This window comes from Mobula hypostoma, chromosome 5 (assembly GCF_963921235.1).
Source record: "Mobula hypostoma chromosome 5, sMobHyp1.1, whole genome shotgun sequence".
NCBI classification, from domain to species: domain Eukaryota; kingdom Metazoa; phylum Chordata; class Chondrichthyes; order Myliobatiformes; family Myliobatidae; genus Mobula; species Mobula hypostoma.
The window spans coordinates 120,333,143-120,351,384 of record NC_086101.1 but is presented as its reverse complement, the minus strand read 5'-3'; the positions used below and the strand labels follow the sequence as shown (position 1 = coordinate 120,351,384).

The 18,242-nt window shown below is 46.3% G+C and overlaps 1 protein-coding gene across 1 annotated transcript in view; it reads left to right on the top strand.

Moving 5' to 3' along the window:
* LOC134347335 (mucosal pentraxin-like) overlaps positions 1-8,464 on the top strand; it is a 76,534-nt gene extending 68,070 nt beyond the window's left edge. The window contains exons 4-5 of the mRNA XM_063049732.1: positions 6,601-6,666; positions 7,820-8,464. Of these exons, the coding sequence (XP_062905802.1) occupies positions 6,601-6,666; positions 7,820-8,313 (560 nt within the window). The 3' untranslated portion in view covers positions 8,314-8,464. The remainder of the gene's footprint in view (positions 1-6,600; positions 6,667-7,819) is intronic.
* Positions 8,465-18,242: the final 9,778 nt, after the last annotated feature.

Sequence of the window (18,242 nt, the reverse complement as noted above, 5' to 3'; positions counted from 1 at the left end):
CATAAAACGACATCATTTTGATATTCAATTGCTCTTTCTAAAAGCATTCGTAGTATGAAAGTTGCATTCCTAGTTCCACTATCCTCAATAAACCCATATTGCAGTTTAGAAGTTTCTGGTCTTAACTTGTTTTTAATTCGACTCAGAACAATTCTTAACAAAATCTTTATTATGTGACTCATAAGACTGATTGTTCTATAATTTTCGCAGTCAATAGTTCCAGGAATTTTTGACAGAGTTATAAATACTGATTTCAAGAGGTCGTCAAGCAATATACTAGACTCATATATGCCATTAAACAGTTCAAAAAGAATACCTATGCCCAGATCTTCTAGGGCTTGTATCATTTCTAGTGAAATTTCATCAGGCCCAGTGGCTTTACCATGTTTCATGCTTTTCATTGCTTTAATTATTTCTTCTTTGGTAATAGGTGGGCCAGAATTAGGGTGTTTATTATCTGGGGGTTCCCCTCTATTATCTTCAAAAAGCTGCTCTATATACTGTGGTTAACCATATATATAGGTTGTAACTGGGTTACCTGTCTGGACATACCTGGACACGCCCCTCTGCTAACTGCTCTTATGGCTCCTCCCACAGACCCCTGAATAAAGGTGATTGTGTCACTGCCACAGTCCAGGACAGATACTCAGCATGGACGTTGGTCCATTTACTGTTAATAAAAACCTTTCAGTATTTACTCTACTTCCAGTCTTTTGGAGTAATTGATAGTGCATCATATACTGAATCCGCCTCTCACATTCTTTATCTGGATTTGTTAGTATGGATCCGTCTGCTGATCTTATGCATCCTGTAGAGGAGGTTTTCTTAATTCCAGTAATTTCCTTAATTTTCTTGTGCATTTCCTTGCTGTTGTTAATATGGCCTTTTACTTCACTGCATTTTTGATTCAGCCATTCTTCCTTTGCAATATTGCACAATTGTCTGGTCTGTCTGTCTAGCTCTCTGTATTGCACTTCATTATTCTTCACTAACCTTCTTTGTTCCATCAGATCTAGAACTTCTTGGGTTATCCACCCCTTAATGGTGTGTTGGATTTCTTGTACTGGGATTATCTCCTCTGCTGATTGCTGTATAGCATATTTAAATCTGTCCCAAATAGGCGTTGTTTTGTTTTTGTTGAGGTGTTCTTGTACAGCCGTTTTGAATTGTTGCTTAAGTATGCTATCTTTTTTAAGTTCTCCCAACATATACTTCTTTCTCTTTTTTCCACGTTTCAGTTTCTATAATTTTGCTTTATTGGTAGCTATTACTGGATGGTGACCTGAATCACAGTCTGCTCCTGGGTAGGCTTTAGAATTTGTGATATTATTTCTAAAGCATTCATTGATGGTAGTGAAATCTATTTGATTCCTTGTTCTATCTCCAGGGCTAATCCAAGTACACAATCTACGTGGATGGTTTTTGTACCAAGTATTGGTGATCACTTGGTTGTTTCTGACACACCAATCAGTAAATCTTTCTCCATTTTCACTTTTCTCCCCTAATCCAAAAGGTCCTGTGATGTTATCAACCCTTTCCTGTCCAACTTTGGAGTTAAAATCTCCCATGACTAGTTTTATATCCAGAGATTTACATTGCTCATAAGCACTGTCGAGATCTTCATAAGACTTGCTGGCATCCTCTTCATCCGCATCATTTGTTGGCGCATAGGCTTGGATTATGCTAATGTTAAGAGGGTTACCCCTCAACAACAGAGTTGACTTGGGTGGTAGAAGCTATATAATCTCTATTGGCATTTCCTGATATTTAGTCAGGACCCAACCACCCCATACACCCCATAATGTACCATATGCTTTCTTTATGACCCTATTTACCTGTGACACCACTTTCAATGAAGGTGCCCATGCAGGACCTTGTCTAATGCCTTGCTAAAGTCCATGTAGACAACATCTACTGCCTCATCAACTTTCCTGGTACCCTTCTCGAGAAAGGCCAGCATGTCAAACACAACCTTCAGAACCCTGCCTACCTGCAGCACCACTCTTAGGGAATTATGTACCTGCATACCTAGATCCCTCTGATCTACATCTCTCTCTAGGGCCCTATTCATAGTTGATATGGAGCTACCCAGTTTGGCTTCCACACAACACCTCACACTTCTCTGAATTAGATGCCATTTGCCATACCTTGGACAACTTACCTATCAGAAGAAGATCCCACTGAGATTTTTGATTGTATTTTTCACTGTTCATGATACCACCTGTTTTATTGCCACCTACAATCTTACTAATCTTCCCATATCTGCAGCCAGTGTAGGAAATTCCCCCTGAGAATTTACACCATGGAGTCCATCCACTAAGCCTCTCCCACCTAGCCAGCTCAGCATTTTCATTCCCAGCAGTGTCATGGAGGTTTCCATCCACTCTGCTTTAAACGTTCATTTTGGTGTACGGCTTCCTGTGTTGTTTACGGAGGATGGATCTCTTGTTCACCAATTGAACATCAACCACATAACTGCAGTGAAAAACATTCCTGTCCCTTTCATCATATCTGTGCTCCATCATGTAAACATCTCGACTGTGAGCTTTCCGTCACCTTGGTGTTTAACAAGATACATGGCACAGCATGTGTCAATGAGGGAAGAGGTACTACAGACCTTTGGTTTAAAAATGAAGAGGAAGGCAATTAGGAGATGACTGATCAGTGGGCCAAATACCGGCAGAGCAGCAGGCTAGCTCTGCAATTGGACAGTAAGTGTCAGATGCAGAAAGAGAACTCACTGAAGAGGTCTGTAGGATTTTATCTCAGCAGAAATTGGTTTACAAAAGGAAAATTGTACTGGACTCATCCAACAGAGGATTTTGCGAATTTCTGGACACCGTGTCTGATGGAAATACCGGGTAAAAAAAAAGTGTACAAGGGAAGGTGGTATGTTATGAACCAGTTAGTTTCTCGAGCTTTAACTTCTCCATCACTAGCTTAAGTTCCCTTTCTTTATTTGCTTCTTCCCTCTGTTTATCTGCTTCTCTGGCTTCAAACTGCCTCTGTCTTTCTCTATCCTCTAACCTCATTTGTTCCAGTCGTAACTGGATCTCCTCTTTACTCATAGGAAACTTCTCTAGCATCTTCTTATCAAACACTTTCATAGCTACATAATGATCAGCTATTTTTCTTTGAATCTCTGACTTTCTTGTAGCTGTAGTTATCCCTGTAAGCTTCAGTTTTTCTGCAATTTCCTGCACCTCACCCTTTTTCGCAGACACTAATGCCGCAGGGGTTGGTGATTCCAGGAAGTCCCCAACATCCATTGCTGCTGATTACCACACACAAAGCAATCAAACAAAAAGGATTTTCCCTTTTCCAATCAGATCGATAATTAAACACCCAATTAAGCTCTAAATTTGTTCAAATCTGGACGAGCCCCCACATATGTTATGAACTGGCAGCAATAGAGATGAATTTAAGTTGAGTTTTTATAAAATAAACAACGACAGTTATTAACCTCTACAGAGAAAAATCATGGAACAGTAAACGAACAATTAACTTAAACGGATGTTAACAGCGTTCTGCTTCTATAGTTATCAAACAGTTGAACTTAAATACAATTCTTAACAGCTCTTATTTAAGCACAGTCTTAAGATGTTAATTTGATAAGTCCAAATGATTCCTGAGATATTCGAGAGGAGAGACTTCCCAAACCAGCTTTGGACCAGCCCCCAAAGTAAAGACGTCACTGCTGACGCAGCTCCCAGCCGAAATGCCTTGTCTGAAGTTATGACGCAGAATACGATTTCTCAAAGTAACTGACCTTTCGACAAAGTGATCATCACACAATACCCAAACGGTGTCAAGGTTAACAAAATGTGCGTGCCATGTACGGACGGTTCCAAATGTCAGCCACCTGTAATGCACTGAATGCCGCTGGTTAACCCCAATCCTTTTTTGGTTCATTCGGAGCTGGGGATTCTTTACTCTCACTCTTTCTTCTTCTCCGATGGCGTAACTACCAATGGTGCAGTCCCAACAAAACGAACTACACAACAACTGCGGTTTCCCCAGTTGGAACATGCCATCACGTGACATCACGTCACCCCACTATCACAAGACAATTACATCATTCCAATGGCACAAGACCATTACATCATTCCAGTAGCATAAGACAATTACATCATATTCACGAGATACACACGGGACAGGTAACAGGTGAGACTGAAGGCCAATGATTCCAAAAGTCTTCAATGGGATAGATTTAGAGAAGATGATGTCACTTGTGTCTGAGATCAGAGACCAAGTACCAGAGAGATATTAACGAATGTATGTGGGAATGGAGAAGGAACTCCGTTTGCCAGAGAGCGGAGGAACAAGGAAAGATCGAGGGAAATCAGAACAGTTCAGGACACGACACTGGAAGGAAGGATGAGGCAAGAGTTTCAGGAGCAGCCCGCACAGAACAGAATTTATCAATAGGGGAAGGGTGGTGAGGCTGGGGCTGTGTTACCAAGTTGTCCACACAAGAACAAGCCCATTGAGTCTCTGCCAACCATTTTTACACTGATCCTACTTGGCCCACACTCCTGCCCTCAGATTTTTCACCTCACCCACACACTGGGGGAGTGATTTACAATGGTCCCACATACACACACACAACTCCAGAGATTGGAGTCCAGTCGGAACTGAGAGGCACAGGAAGCTCAGCCAGGCACTGGAACCCTCTCTGATGGGCTATTCCAGATTGAGTCCACGCAAAAATATTTTCCTCTTTCCATTCCTGCATCCCTCCACCCGCCCAGACCAACACTGTCTCAGCCTTTCTAGATGTTGATCATTTCTGCCAGGCCTACTCTGAGACTTACCGGTCTTTCCCCACGAATAGAATCCCTCGTCCCTGTGATCAATCTCATCAATTGCTCTAATTATCCCTCCAAAGATTCTCAATCTCCCTCAGCCAGTGATGGGAAACAGACACGAGCTTTCCAGTGAAGTCACGGTGCTTTGACAGACTTCCCGGCCTTTATGTCCCTATAAGAGCCTGTTTGCTTTTACAGGTTATTTTCTAATCTATTGGAAACAGCACAACGCACTTCACAGTTAAGGAGGTGTAGTAGAGGTTTGTAACCAGATATAATGGAGGCTCTTTGTGCACTGCAGGATCCCAAATGCAATGGCCTTTGTTGTCTGTAGTATGCAGTATATAAATGGCTTGCATGAGAACATTAAATGGACTGATTACTTGGTTTGCATATGACATGGAATTGGAGATTTCACAGTAAGGAACTTGGTCAATTGGTACAGAGGGACATTGATCAGCTGCAATGTTGAGCAGAGAGATGGCAGATGGAATTAATCCAGACAAGTTTTAGCTAATGCACTTTGGCAAGTCAAATTGTGATAGGACATCTAGAATAAATGGCAGGGACCCTGGGACTGTTGACGAACAAAGAGCTTGGGATGGAAGTCCACAGCTCTCTGACAGTGGTGACACAGGTGAATGAGGCTTTGACAAAGATATTTGGTAAGCTTGCCAAGGAATTGAGTATAAGAGTTGAGATATCAAGTTGCTGTTGGTTAGTCCACACTTGGAACATTGAGTACAGCTCTGGTACAGTCACCACAGCAGAAGCATGTGGTATCAGTAAAGGGCATGTGAAGAGGTTCACCTGCATGTTGCCTGGAGTAGAGGGATGTTGTTACAAGGAGAATTTGGACGGGTCAGGCACAAACACAAGAGATCGTGCAATTCTGGAAATCCGAAGTAACGCACACACACAAAATGCTGGAGGAACTCAGCAGGTCAGGCAGCATCTATGAAGAGGAATAAAGAGCTGATTTTACAGGCCAAAACCCTTCATCAGGACAGATTGTCTGGATTTATTTTGACCAGAACCTTGGAGGCCGAGGATGAGATTTATAAATGTAGCCCCCTCACTGGGCTGCTAATCACACTTGGTTCATTAGCTACCTCTGCTAATAGCCATGTGACTCAGCAGTGAGAAGGCCACCTTTCATAAAAATTATACATCTAGGGTCGGTATGATTTGGGGATCAACCAAACAGAAACATTGTGATGTTCCGATTAATGGAACCTCAATTAGAGTGAATGCTGTGTAAATACTGTTCATATACATATTGGTCAGCAAGAAATAACAGATGGTACAGCACATAAAATTATAAAGAAAGTATGTTTACTAATTTCAGCTTTATTTCGGTTGGGGTCTGTCCCTTAGTATGTCTGATAGCTTTATGGAGGGCATATCTCAATTTCTTGTAAAGGTCCCGGGTGACCTGATTTGAATACTGCAGGCTTAGGTTTCAGTAGGGAGTGGATCTCCCAGTTGCTCCGTAGTTTCTAGTTTGAGAATACCCAGTTGCCCTCCTTGGTACACAATCCTCAACCCCCTTGCTGATACAGTCCGTGATGATAGTGACACATTCATGTAGCTGGCAGCTGAATCTCTGATCACAGGACCAGTCCACTGACACAAAGCAGTCTACTTCCTCAGAGCAGGACTGGATGATTTTCTATACTGGATTCCTAATGTTTATTAACATAATGTTAACAACTTTATGACCCCTTTGATCACTTTGCACTAAAAGGGATTTTGTTTTTTTTTTAATTCTAATTGTGTTCTTTCTCACAAGGAAATTGTCTCCCTTCTGAGTGGTGCTTATTTGTCATTTCTGTATGTGCCTGCAATGCTGCAGCAAGTAAGTTTTCCATTGCACTTGTGCATGCATGTACTTGTGCATATGACAATGAATTTGACTTTGACGTTTACACTGAGGAATGTTAATAAACGGAGAAATCTTGGACTACAAAGCTGTAGTTCAGTGCAAGTGAGGGATAGGAGAGTGACAAAGGCCTTTGGCAATGCATGCACTCAGTGCACTTCATTGGGTACCTCCTATACATAATAAAGCTGCCACAGAGTGTATGTTTGTGGTCTCCTGCTGCTGTAAGTGCATGCACTTCAAGGTTTGGTGTGTTGTGCATCAGAGATGCTTCCCACTGCTCACCAGTATTGTAACGTGTGGTTACTTGAGTTACTGTCACCTTCCTGTCAGCTTGATTCAGCCCAGACATCCTCCTCTGAAATCTCTCATTAACAAGTTGTTTTTGCCCACAAACCTGTTGCTCACTGGATGCTCTCATTTGTTTCTTGCATCATTCTCTGTAAACACTGTCGTGCGGGAAAATCCCAGGGGGTCAGCAGTTTCTGAGATGCTTTTAGCCACACCATCTGACACCAGCAATCATCCAAGGTCAAATTCACTTGATCAAGTGTCTTCTCCATTCTGATGTTTGTCTAAACACAATCTTGAGCTGGGCCGCCGTCTGCTTGTGGAGTTCTCACCTTCTCCATCAGACTGCGTGTGATTCCCGTTTCTTCCCATATCCCACTGATGTTAGCGACTGACGGGAAGATAAATAACAGAAAGAAGCAGGTTTTAGATGGGGACAAAAGACTAAATTTTGCCGTGGGCTGTGAACTGTAATGTAACTGGTAGAGGGAGCAAGCTGGAGAGGTGAAGGGAAGCTAATGATACACGTAAAAGCAACACACACAAAATGGATGAGCTGCTCGGCCAGTCAGGGCTGACGAAGGGTCTCAGCCCAAAATGTTGACTCTTTATATATGCTGCCTGACCCACTGAGTTCCTCCAGCATTGTGTGTGTGTTGCTCTGGATTTCCAGCATCTCCTGGTTCTCCCATGGCACAACTAAGAGCAGGGAGTAGGAAATGGGAAGAGATAGCACAGGCACACGCGACTCAATACCCCGTCACTGGTTTAATGTCCCAGCGTTTTCTGCTGTCTGACACTAACCCATTGATGAACTGCCTCACCTTTTTCCATACAGGTCTCCTGCTTCAAACCTTGCTCTTCTCAGAAGATTTGGACAATGCCCACGTCATCATCAAGCCCAAGCAACCTATGAGAATGCGAGACTTCACTCTGTGTATGAAGCTGCTCCCAGACTTTGACAAGATCATGTCTGTCTTCTCCTATGTGACCAGTGCTCACCAGAACCAGATCCTCCTGGAAGTTGGCAGGGAACACCTAAAACTACACCTAGCTGAGAGGTGGGTAGATTTCTGGATGTCCATAGGTACAGTGGGCTGGACACCCAGCTGCATCACCTGGGACTCGGCCGCAGGGAGGACGGTGGCTTGGGTGAACAGAATACCAACTGCCAACAAGATCTGTAGCCAAGGGGAAGGAGGTACTTCTGGATGCAATGGGGATTCTGGGACAAGACCTGGTTTTTGTCGGTGGTGGATTCGACAAGAGGCAGAGATATGTGGGAGAAATGGCCAATGTGGACCTATGGGATGGGGTACTTCGACCTTTTGACAAGCCCATTGTCAGTCAGAGGCACAGGGGAAATGTGATGGACTGGGCAGATAGGAAATATCGATTGAAGGGAAATGTAACTGTTCTGGATCCGCAGAAAGGACCCACAAACTCTGGCCTGGACGCCACTGCAACAGCACACCAAGCGGATCCTCAATTGTCTCTGCCCTGATGTGTGTGCCTGTCCTAGAAATGAGATCAAATCAATAAAATACTTTTGTGCACCCTCATTTGTCTGGTACGCCCTGTCTCCCAGAGTCCCAGAATCCCCTTAACCAACACGACCATCTCAAGATAGCAGGAGTCCCACTCCTCGTGTAGGGAACAAGGACAATGTGGATGTGGGTCCCACTCCCGGTGTAGGGAACGGGGTGGGTGTGGGACCCACTCCTGGTGTAGGGGACGGGGTGGGTGTGGGTCCCACTCCTGGTGTAGGGGACGGGGTGGGTGTGGGTCCCACTCCTGGTGTAGGGGATGGTGTGGGTGTGGGTCCCACTCCTGGTGTACGGGATGGGGTGGGTGTGGATCCCACTCCTGGTGTAGGGGATGGTGTGGGTGTGGGTGTGGGTCCCAATCCTGGTGTAGGGACAGGGTGGTTGTGGAACCCACTCCTGGTGTAGGGGACGGTGTGGGTGTGGGTCCCACTCCTGGTGTACAGGATGGGGTGGGTGTGGATCCCACTCCTGGTGTAGGGGATAGGGTGGTTGTGGGACCCACTCCTGGTGTAGGGGACGGTGTGGGTGTGGGTCCCACTCCTGGTGTAGGGGACGGTGTGGGTGTGGGTCCCACTCCTGGTGTACCGGATGGGGTGGGTGTGGATCCCACTCCTGGTGTAGGGGATGGTGTGGGTGTGGGTCCCACTCCTGGTGTAGGGGACAGGGTGGTTGTGGGACCCACTCCTGGTGTAGGGGACGGTGTGGGTGTGGGTCCCGCTCCCAGTGTAGGGGATGGTGTGGGTCCCACTCCTTGTGTAGGGACAGGGTGGTTGTGGAACCCACTCCTGGTGTAGGGGACGGTGTGGGTGTGGGTCCCACTCCTGGTGTACGGGATGGGGTGGGTGTGGATCCCACTCCTGGTGTAGGGGATGGTGTGGGTGTGGGTCCCACTCCTGGTGTAGGGGACAGGGTGGTTGTGGGACCCACTCCTGGTGTAGGGGACGGTGTGGGTGCGGGTCCCACTCCTGGTGTAGGGGACGGGGTGGGTGTGGGACCCACTCCTGGTGTAGGGGACGGTGTGGGTGTGGGTCCCACTCCTGGTGTAGGGGACGGTGTGGGTGTGGGTCCCACTCCTGGTGTACCGGATGGGGTGGGTGTGGATCCCACTCCTGGTGTAGGGGACGGTGTGGGTGTGGGTCCCACTCCTGGTGTAGGGGATGGGATGGGTGTGGGTCCTACTCCTGGTGTAGGGGACAGTGTGGGTGTGGGTCCCACTCCTGGTGTAGGGGATGGTGTGGGCGTGGGAACCCACTCCTGGTGTAGGGGATGGTGTGGGCGTGGGAACCCACTCCTGGTGTAGGGAACGGGGTAGGTGTGGGTCCCCCTCCTGGTGTAGGGGACGGGGTAGGTGTGGGTCCCCCTCCTGGTGTAGGGGACGGGGTGGGTGTGGGTCCCACTCCTGGTGTAGGGGATGGTGTGGGTGTGGGTCCCACTCCTGGTGTACGGGATGGGGTGGGTGTGGATCCCACTCCTGGTGTAGGGGATGGTGTGGGTGTGGGTCCCACTCCTGGTGTAGGGGACAGGGTGGTTGTGGGACCCATTCCTGGTGTAGGGGACAGGGTGGGTCATAGAATGATAGAACTCCACTGCATAGATTCAGGCCATTCAGCCCAACCATTAATCTTCCTAGTCCCATTAATCTGCTCCTGGAAAATAGCTCTGCATACACCTCACATCCATGCACCTATCCAAATTTCTCTTCAATGTTGAAAATGACCCCACGCCCATAACTTGCACTGATAGTTCAATCCATACTCTCACCACCCTCTGTGTGAAGATGTTTCTTCTCATGATCTCCTTAAACATTCCACCTTTCATCCTTAACCCATGACCCCTGGTTGTAGTCTCACCCAACCTCAGTGTGAAAACCCTTCTTGCTTTTACTCAATCTATACGCCTCATAATTTTGTATACCTCTTTCAAATCTCCCATCAATCTTCTATGGTCCAGCAAATAAAGTCCCAACCTATTCAACCATTTCCAATAACTCAGGTCCTCAAGTCCTGGCAACATCCTTATAAATTTTGTCTGAACATTGTCAATCTTATTTATATCATTCTTGTAGGTTGGTGACCAAAACTACACATAACACTCCAAATTAGGCCTCACCAACATTTTACACAACTTCAACATACATCCCAAAATCCTATACTCAATACAGGGTGAAGCCCAATGTGGCAAAAGCTTTTTTTATGATCTTATCTACCTGTGTCTCTATTTTTAAGCATTTATGGACCTGTAATCCCAGATCCCTCTGTTCCACTGCACTGTTCAGTGCCCTACTGCTCACCACATAGGATCTATCCTGGATTGTCCTCTCAAGGTGCAACACCTCACAATCGTCTGCATTAAATTCCATCTGCCATTTTTCCAGCTGGCCAGATCCTGCTGCAAGCTCAGATAGTCTTCCTCACTCTCCACTGTACCCCAATCTTGCTTTTATCTGAGAATTTGCTGATCCAGTTAACTACATTATCATGCGGGTTATTGATATAGTGTCGGATGTGGGAGGCCCTGGAGTCTCCAAGCCTCCCGGACGTCTACATCTGCGCCAAGTGCATCGAGATGCAGCTCCTAAGGGACCGCGTTACGGAACTGGAGCTGCAGCTCGATGACCTTCGTCTGGTCAGGGAGAGCGAGGAGGTGATAGAGAGGAGTGGAAGGCAGGTGGTCACGCCGGGGCCACGGGAGGCAGACAAGTGGGTCACGGTTAGGAGAGGGAAGGGGAAAAGGCAGGTGATGAGGAGTACCCCGGCGGCTGTGCCCCTTAACAACAGGTACTCCTGTTTGAGTACTGTTGGGGGGGACAGCTTACCCGGGGGAAGCGACAGTGGCCCTGCCTCCGGCACAGAGTCTGGCCCTGTAGCTCAGAAGGGTAGGGCAAGGAAGAGGAGGGCAGTTGTGATAGGGGACTCGATAGTAAGGGGGTCAGATAGGCGATTCTGTGGACGCAGTCCAGAGACTCGGATGGTAGTTTGCCTCCCTGGTGCCAGGGTCCGGGATATTTCTGATCGTGTCCAAGATATCCTGAAGTGGGAGGGTGAAGAGCCAGAGGTCCTGGTACATATAGGTACCAATGACATAGGTAGGAAAAGGGATGAGGTCCTGAAAGAAGAATATAGGGAGCTAGGAAGGGAGTTGAGAAAAAGGACCGCAAAGGTAGTAATCTCGGGATTACTGCCTGTGCCACGCGACAGTGAGAGTAGGAATGCGATGAGGTGGAGGATAAATGCGTGGCTGAGGGATTGGAGCAGGGGGCAGGGATTCAAGTTTTTGGATCATTGGGACCTCTTTTGGCGTAGGTGTGACCTGTACAAAAAGGACGGGTTACACTTAAATCCTAGGGGGACCAATATCCTGGCAGGGAGATTAGCGGGGGCTACTGAGGTGACTTTAAACTAGAATGGTTGGGGGGTGGGAATCAAATTAAAGCGGCTAGGTGTGAGGAGGTTAGTTCACAACAGAGGGATGGGAACCAGTGCAGAGAGACAGAGGGGTGTAAAGTGAGCATAGAAGCAAAAAGTACAAAGGGGAAAAGTAAAAGTGGCAGGCCGACAAATCCAGGGCAAGCATTAAAAAGGGCTAAGAGAGTTGTAAAAGAGCGCCTGAAGGCTTTATGTGTCAATGCAAGGAGCATTCGTAATAAGGTGGATGAATTGAAAGTGCAGATTGTTATTAATGATTATGATATAGTTGGGATCACAGAGACATGGCTCCAGGGTGACCAGGGATGGGAGCTCAACGTTCAGGGATATTCAATATTCAGGAGGGATAGACATGAAGGAAGGGGAGGTGGGGTGGCGTTGCTGGTTAAAAAAGAGATTAACGCAATAGAAAGGAAGGACATAAGCCGGGAAGATGTGGAATCGATATGGGTAGAGCTGCGTAACACTAAGGGGCAGAAGACGCTGCTGGGAGTTGTGTACAGGCCACCTAACAGTAGTAGTGAGGTCGGAGATGGTATTAAACAGGAAATTAGAAATGTGTGCAATAAAGGAACAGCAGTTATAATGGGTGACTTCAATCTACATGTAGACTGAGTGAACCAAATTGGTAAAGGTGCTGAGGAAGAGGATTTCTTGGAATGTATGCGGGATGGTTTTTTGAACCAACATGTCGAGGAACCGACTAGAGAGCAGGCTATTCTGGACTGGGTTTTGAGCAATGAGGAAGGGTTAATTAGCGATCTTGTCGTGAGAGGCCCCTTGGGTAAGAGTGACCATAATATGGTGGAATTCTTCATTAACATGGAGAGTGACGTAGTTAATTCAGAAACAAAGGTTCTGAACTTAAAGAGGGGTAACTTTGAAGGTATGAGACATGAATTAGCTAAGATAGACTGGCAAATGACACTTCAAGGATTGACGGTGGATATGCAATGGCAGGCATTTAAAGGTTGCATGGATGAACTACAACAATTGTTCATCCCAGTTTGGCAAAAGAATAAATCAAGGAAGGTAGTGCACCCGTGGCTGACAAGAGAAATTAGGGATAGTATCAATTCCAAAGAAGTAGCATACAAATTAGCCAGAGAAAGTGGCTCACCTGAGGACTGGGAGAAATTCAGAGTTCAGCAGAGGAGGACAAAGGGCTTAATTAGGAAGGGGAAAAAAGATTATGAGAGAAAACTGGCAGAGAACATAAAAACGGACTGTAAAAGCTTTTATAGATATGTAAAAAGGAAAAGACTGATAAAGACAAATGTAGGTCCCCTGCAAACAGAAACAGGTGAATTGATTATGGGGAGCAAGGACATGGCAGACCAATTGAATAATTACTTTGGTTCTGTCTTCACTAAGGAGGACATAAATAATCTTCCAGAAATAGTAAGGGACAGAGGGTCCAGTGAGATGGAGGAACTGAGCGAAATACATGTTAGTAGGGAAGTGGTGTTAGGTAAATTGAAGGGATTGAAGGCAGATAAATCCCCAGGGCCAGATGGTCTGCATCCCAGAGTGCTTAAGGAAGTGGCCCAAGAAATAGTGGATGCATTAGTGATAATTTTTCAAAACTCGTTAGATTCTGGACTAGTTCCTGAGGATTGGAGGGTGGCTAATGTAACCCCACTTTTTAAAAAAGGAGGGAGAGAGAAACCGGGGAATTATAGGCCGGTTAGCCTAACGTCGGTGGTGGGGAAACTGCTGGAGTCAGTTATCAAGGATGTGATAACAGCACATTTGGAAAGCGGTGAAATGATCGGACAAAGTCAGCATGGATTTGTGAAAGGAAAATCATGTCTGACGAATCTCATAGAATTTTTTGAGGATGTAACTAGTAGAGTGGATAGGGGAGAATCAGTGGATGTGGTATATTTGGATTTTCAAAAGGCTTTTGACAAGGTCCCACACAGGAGATTAGTGTGCAAACTTAAAGCACATGGTATTGGGGGTAAGGTATTGGTGTGGGTGGAGAATTGGTTAGCAGACAGGAAGCAAAGAGTGGGAATAAACGGGACCTTTTCAGAATGGCAGGCGGTGACTAGTGGGGTACCGCAAGGCTCAGTGCTGGGACCCCAGTTGTTTACAATATATATTAATGACTTGGATGAGGGAATTAAATGCAGCATCTCCAAGTTTGCGGATGACACGAAGCTGGGCGGCAGTGTTAGCAGTGAGGAGGATGCTAAGAGGATGCAGGGTGACTTGGATAGGTTGGGTGAGTGGGCAAACTCATGGCAGATGCAATTTAATGTGGATAAATGTGAAGTTATCCACTTTGGTGGCAAAAATAGGAAAACAGATTATTATCTGAATGGTGGCCGATTAGGAAAAGGGGAGGTGCAACGAGACCTGGGTGTCATTATACACCAGTCATTGAAAGTGGGCATGCAGGTACAGCAGGCGGTGAAAAAGGCGAACGGTATGCTGGCATTTATAGCGAGAGGATTCGAGTACAGGAGCAGGGAGGTACTACTGCAGTTGTACAAGGCCTTGGTGAGACCACACCTGGAGTATTGTGTGCAGTTTTGGTCCCCTAATCTGAGGAAAGACATCCTTGCCATAGAGGGAGTACAAAGAAGGTTCACCAGATTGATTCCTGGGATGGCAGGTCTTTCATATGAAGAAAGACTGGATGAACTGGGCTTGTACTCGTTGGAATTTAGAAGATTGAGGGGGGATCTGATTGAAACGTATAAGATCCTAAAGGGATTGGACAGGCTAGATGCGGGAAGATTGTTCCCGATGTTGGGGAGGTCTAGAACGAGGGGTCACAGTTTGAGGATAGAGGGGAAGCCTTTTAGGACCGAGATTAGGAAAAACTTCTTCACACAGAGAGTGGTGAATCTGTGGAATTCTCTGCCACAGCAAACTGTTGAGGCCAGTTCATTAGCTATGTTTAAAAGGAAGTTAGATATGGCCCTTGTGGCTACAGGGGTCACGGGGTATGGAGGGAAGGCTGGGTTCTGAGTTGGATGATCAGCCATGATCATAATAAATGGCGGTGCAGGCTCGAAGGGCCGAATGGCCTACTCCTGCACCTATTTTCTATGTTTCTATGTTTCTATTACCAATTCCTGTGGCCCACCAATAGTTACAGGCCTCTGGTCAGAGGCAACCATTGTCTGGCTTCTCCCACAATCCCAACGCCTAATCCAATTGACTACCTCAACTTAAATGCCAAGAGACTGAACATTCTCGACCAACCTCCCATGCGGGACCTTATCAAATGCCTGGCCTTCATCAACTTTCCTGGTAACTTCTGCAAAATATCTCTGCATGATTCGTTGGACATGACCAGAAAGCCAATTGCCTATCCCCAATTATTGTCTGTCTATCCAAATACTTGCATATCCAGTCTCACCTTCCAATAACTCTCCCACTGTTGCTATCAAGCTCACTGGTCTATCATTTCCTGGCTTAATCTTAGAGCCTTTTTTCAACAACAGAACAACATTAACTATCCTCCAACCCTTAGTCACCCGTGACTAAGGATTTTGTTAAATATCTGTGCTAGAGGACCCCTGCAATTTCAGCATTTGCTTCCTATAGGTTCTGAAGGGACACCTTGTCAGACTCTGGGGATTTATCCACCCTAATTTGTCTCAAGACAGTAAACAAAGGTTTCAAAAGGTTCAAAGGTGCATTTACTATCAAAGTATCCAACTCTGAAATTCTTCTCTGGATGGCCACGAAACTAAAAGAGAAAAGAATGGCAGCATGATTATCAACCCCCAGATCCCCCTCCCCGTACAAAAAAATGAACAAAAATAGAACAGGCACATCAACCCCCAAATCCCCCTCCCCCCTGCCACAAAAATGAGACAGATCAGGTGAAAAACACAGAATATAAAATTAAGGCTGAAAGAAGTCCATATCCAAATTGCAGAAACCTGGGTAACATTCTCTTGCGACAGCAGTAGGCCTTTCCCCCTCTGGAACTGTGTGTCAGGGGAATAGATGGAATGGGACTTTGTGTCAGTACAATATAGGCATTACGAATATGTGTTAGGGGAATGCAGGGCACTGGGACTGTATGTCAGGGGACTGTGTGTGTCGGGAATAGAGGAACCGGGACTGTGTCTCTGGGGAACAGAAGGACCAGGACTGTGTGTCAGGGAATGCAGGGTACTGGGGCTGTGTATCAGGGAAATGAAGGACACTGGGACTGTGTCAGGGGAAGAGAGGTACCAGGACAGTGTTAAAGGGAAATGCAGAGCCACTGGGACTGTGTGTCAGGGGAATAGAGGCACTGTGACTGCGTGTCAGGAGAATAGAGGCACTGGGACTGTGTGTCTGGGGAATAGAGGCACTGGGACTGTGTGTCTGGGGAATACAGGGCATCGGGGCTATGTCAGTGGAATGCAGGATATCAGGACTGTGTCAGGACAATAGAGGCAAGATCATTGTGTGTCAGGAAATAGAGGCAACAGAACTGTGTGTCAGGGGAATAAAGGCAGTGGACTGTGTGCCACAAGAATGCAGGGCATCGGGACTGTGTATCAAAGGATGCAAGGCATCAGGACGATATCTCATGGGAATAGAGGCAACGGGACTGTGTGTCAGGGAAATAGAGACACCAGGGCTGTATGACAAGGGGATACGATCCACCGGGACTGTGTATCAGAGAAATGCAGGACACCAGGACTGTGTGACAGGAAAATTCAGGGTATCAGGCTCTGTGTCAGGGGAATGGAGAAACGGGGATTGTGTGTCCATAAGACCATAAGACAAAGGAGCAGAAGTCGGCTATTCGGCCCATCGAGTCTGCTCCGCCATTTTATCATAAGCTGATCCATTCTCCCATTTAGTCCCACTCCCTCGCCTTCTCACCATAACCTTTGATGCCCTGGCCACTCAGATACCTATCAATCTCTGCCTTAAATACACCCAATGACTTGACCTCCACTGCCACCCGTGGCAACAAATTCCATAGATAGATTCACTACCCTCTGACTAAAAAAATTTCTTCGCATTTCTGTTCTGAATGGGCACCCTTCAATCCTTAAGTCATGCCCTCTCGTACTAGACTCCCCCATCATGGGAAACAACTTTGCCACATCCACTCTGTCCATGCCTTTCAACATTCGAAATATTTCTATGAGGTCTCCCCTCATTCTGCTATACTCCAAGGAATACAGTCCAAGAGCGGACAAACGTTCCTCATATGTCAACCTTCTCATTCCCGGAATCATTCTAGTGAATCTTCTCTGTACCCTCTCCAACGTCAGCACATCCTTTCTTAAATAAGGAGACCAAAACTGCCCACAGTACTCCAAGTGAGGTCTCACCAGCACCTTATACAGCCTCAACATCACATCCCTGCTCCTATACTCTATTCCTCTAGAAATGAATGCCAACATTGCATTCGCCTTCTTCACCACCGACTCAACCTGGAGGTTAACTTTAAGGGTATCCTGTATGAGGACTCCCAAGTCCCGTTGCATCTCCGAACTTTTAATTCTTTCCCCATTTAAACAATAGTCTGCCCGTTTATTTTTTCTCCCAAAGTGCATAACCATACACTTTCCAATGTTGTATTTCATTTGCCACTTCTTTGCCCATTCTTCCAATCTATCCAAGTCTCTCTACAGACTCTCTGTTTCCTCAGCACTACTGGCCCCTCCACCTATCTTCATATCATCAGCAGACTTAGCCACAAAGCCATCTATTCCATAATCCAAGTCGTTGATGTACAATGTAAAGAGAAGCGGCCCCAACATGGACCCCTGTGGAACACCACTGGTAACCGGCAGCCAACCAGAATAGGATCCCTTTATTCCCACTCTCTGTTTCCTGCCAATCAGCCAACACTCTATCCACATATGTAACCTTCCCGTAATTCCATGGGCTCTTATCTTGTTAAGTAACCTCATGTGTGGCACCTTGTCAAAGACCCTCTGGAAATCCAAATATACAACACCACTGCATCTCCCTTGTCTAGCCTACTGGTAATTTCCTCAACAAATTGTAATGGGTTTGTCAGGCAGGATTTTCCTTTCAGGAATCCATGTCTATGGAATAGAGAGACTGGGTGTCAGGGGAAGAGAGGGACCGAAACTGTGTTAAAGAGAAATGCAGGGCCACTGCGACTGTGTGTCTGTGGAACAGAAGGACCAGGATTGTGTTTCAGAGGAATGCGAGTCACCAGGACTGTGTGAAAGGGAAATTCAGGGCACCAGGACTGTGTGTCAGGGGAATAGAGGCACTGGGACTGTGTGTCAGGGGAATAGAGGCACTGGGACTGTGTGTCTGCGGAATAGAGGCACTGGGACTG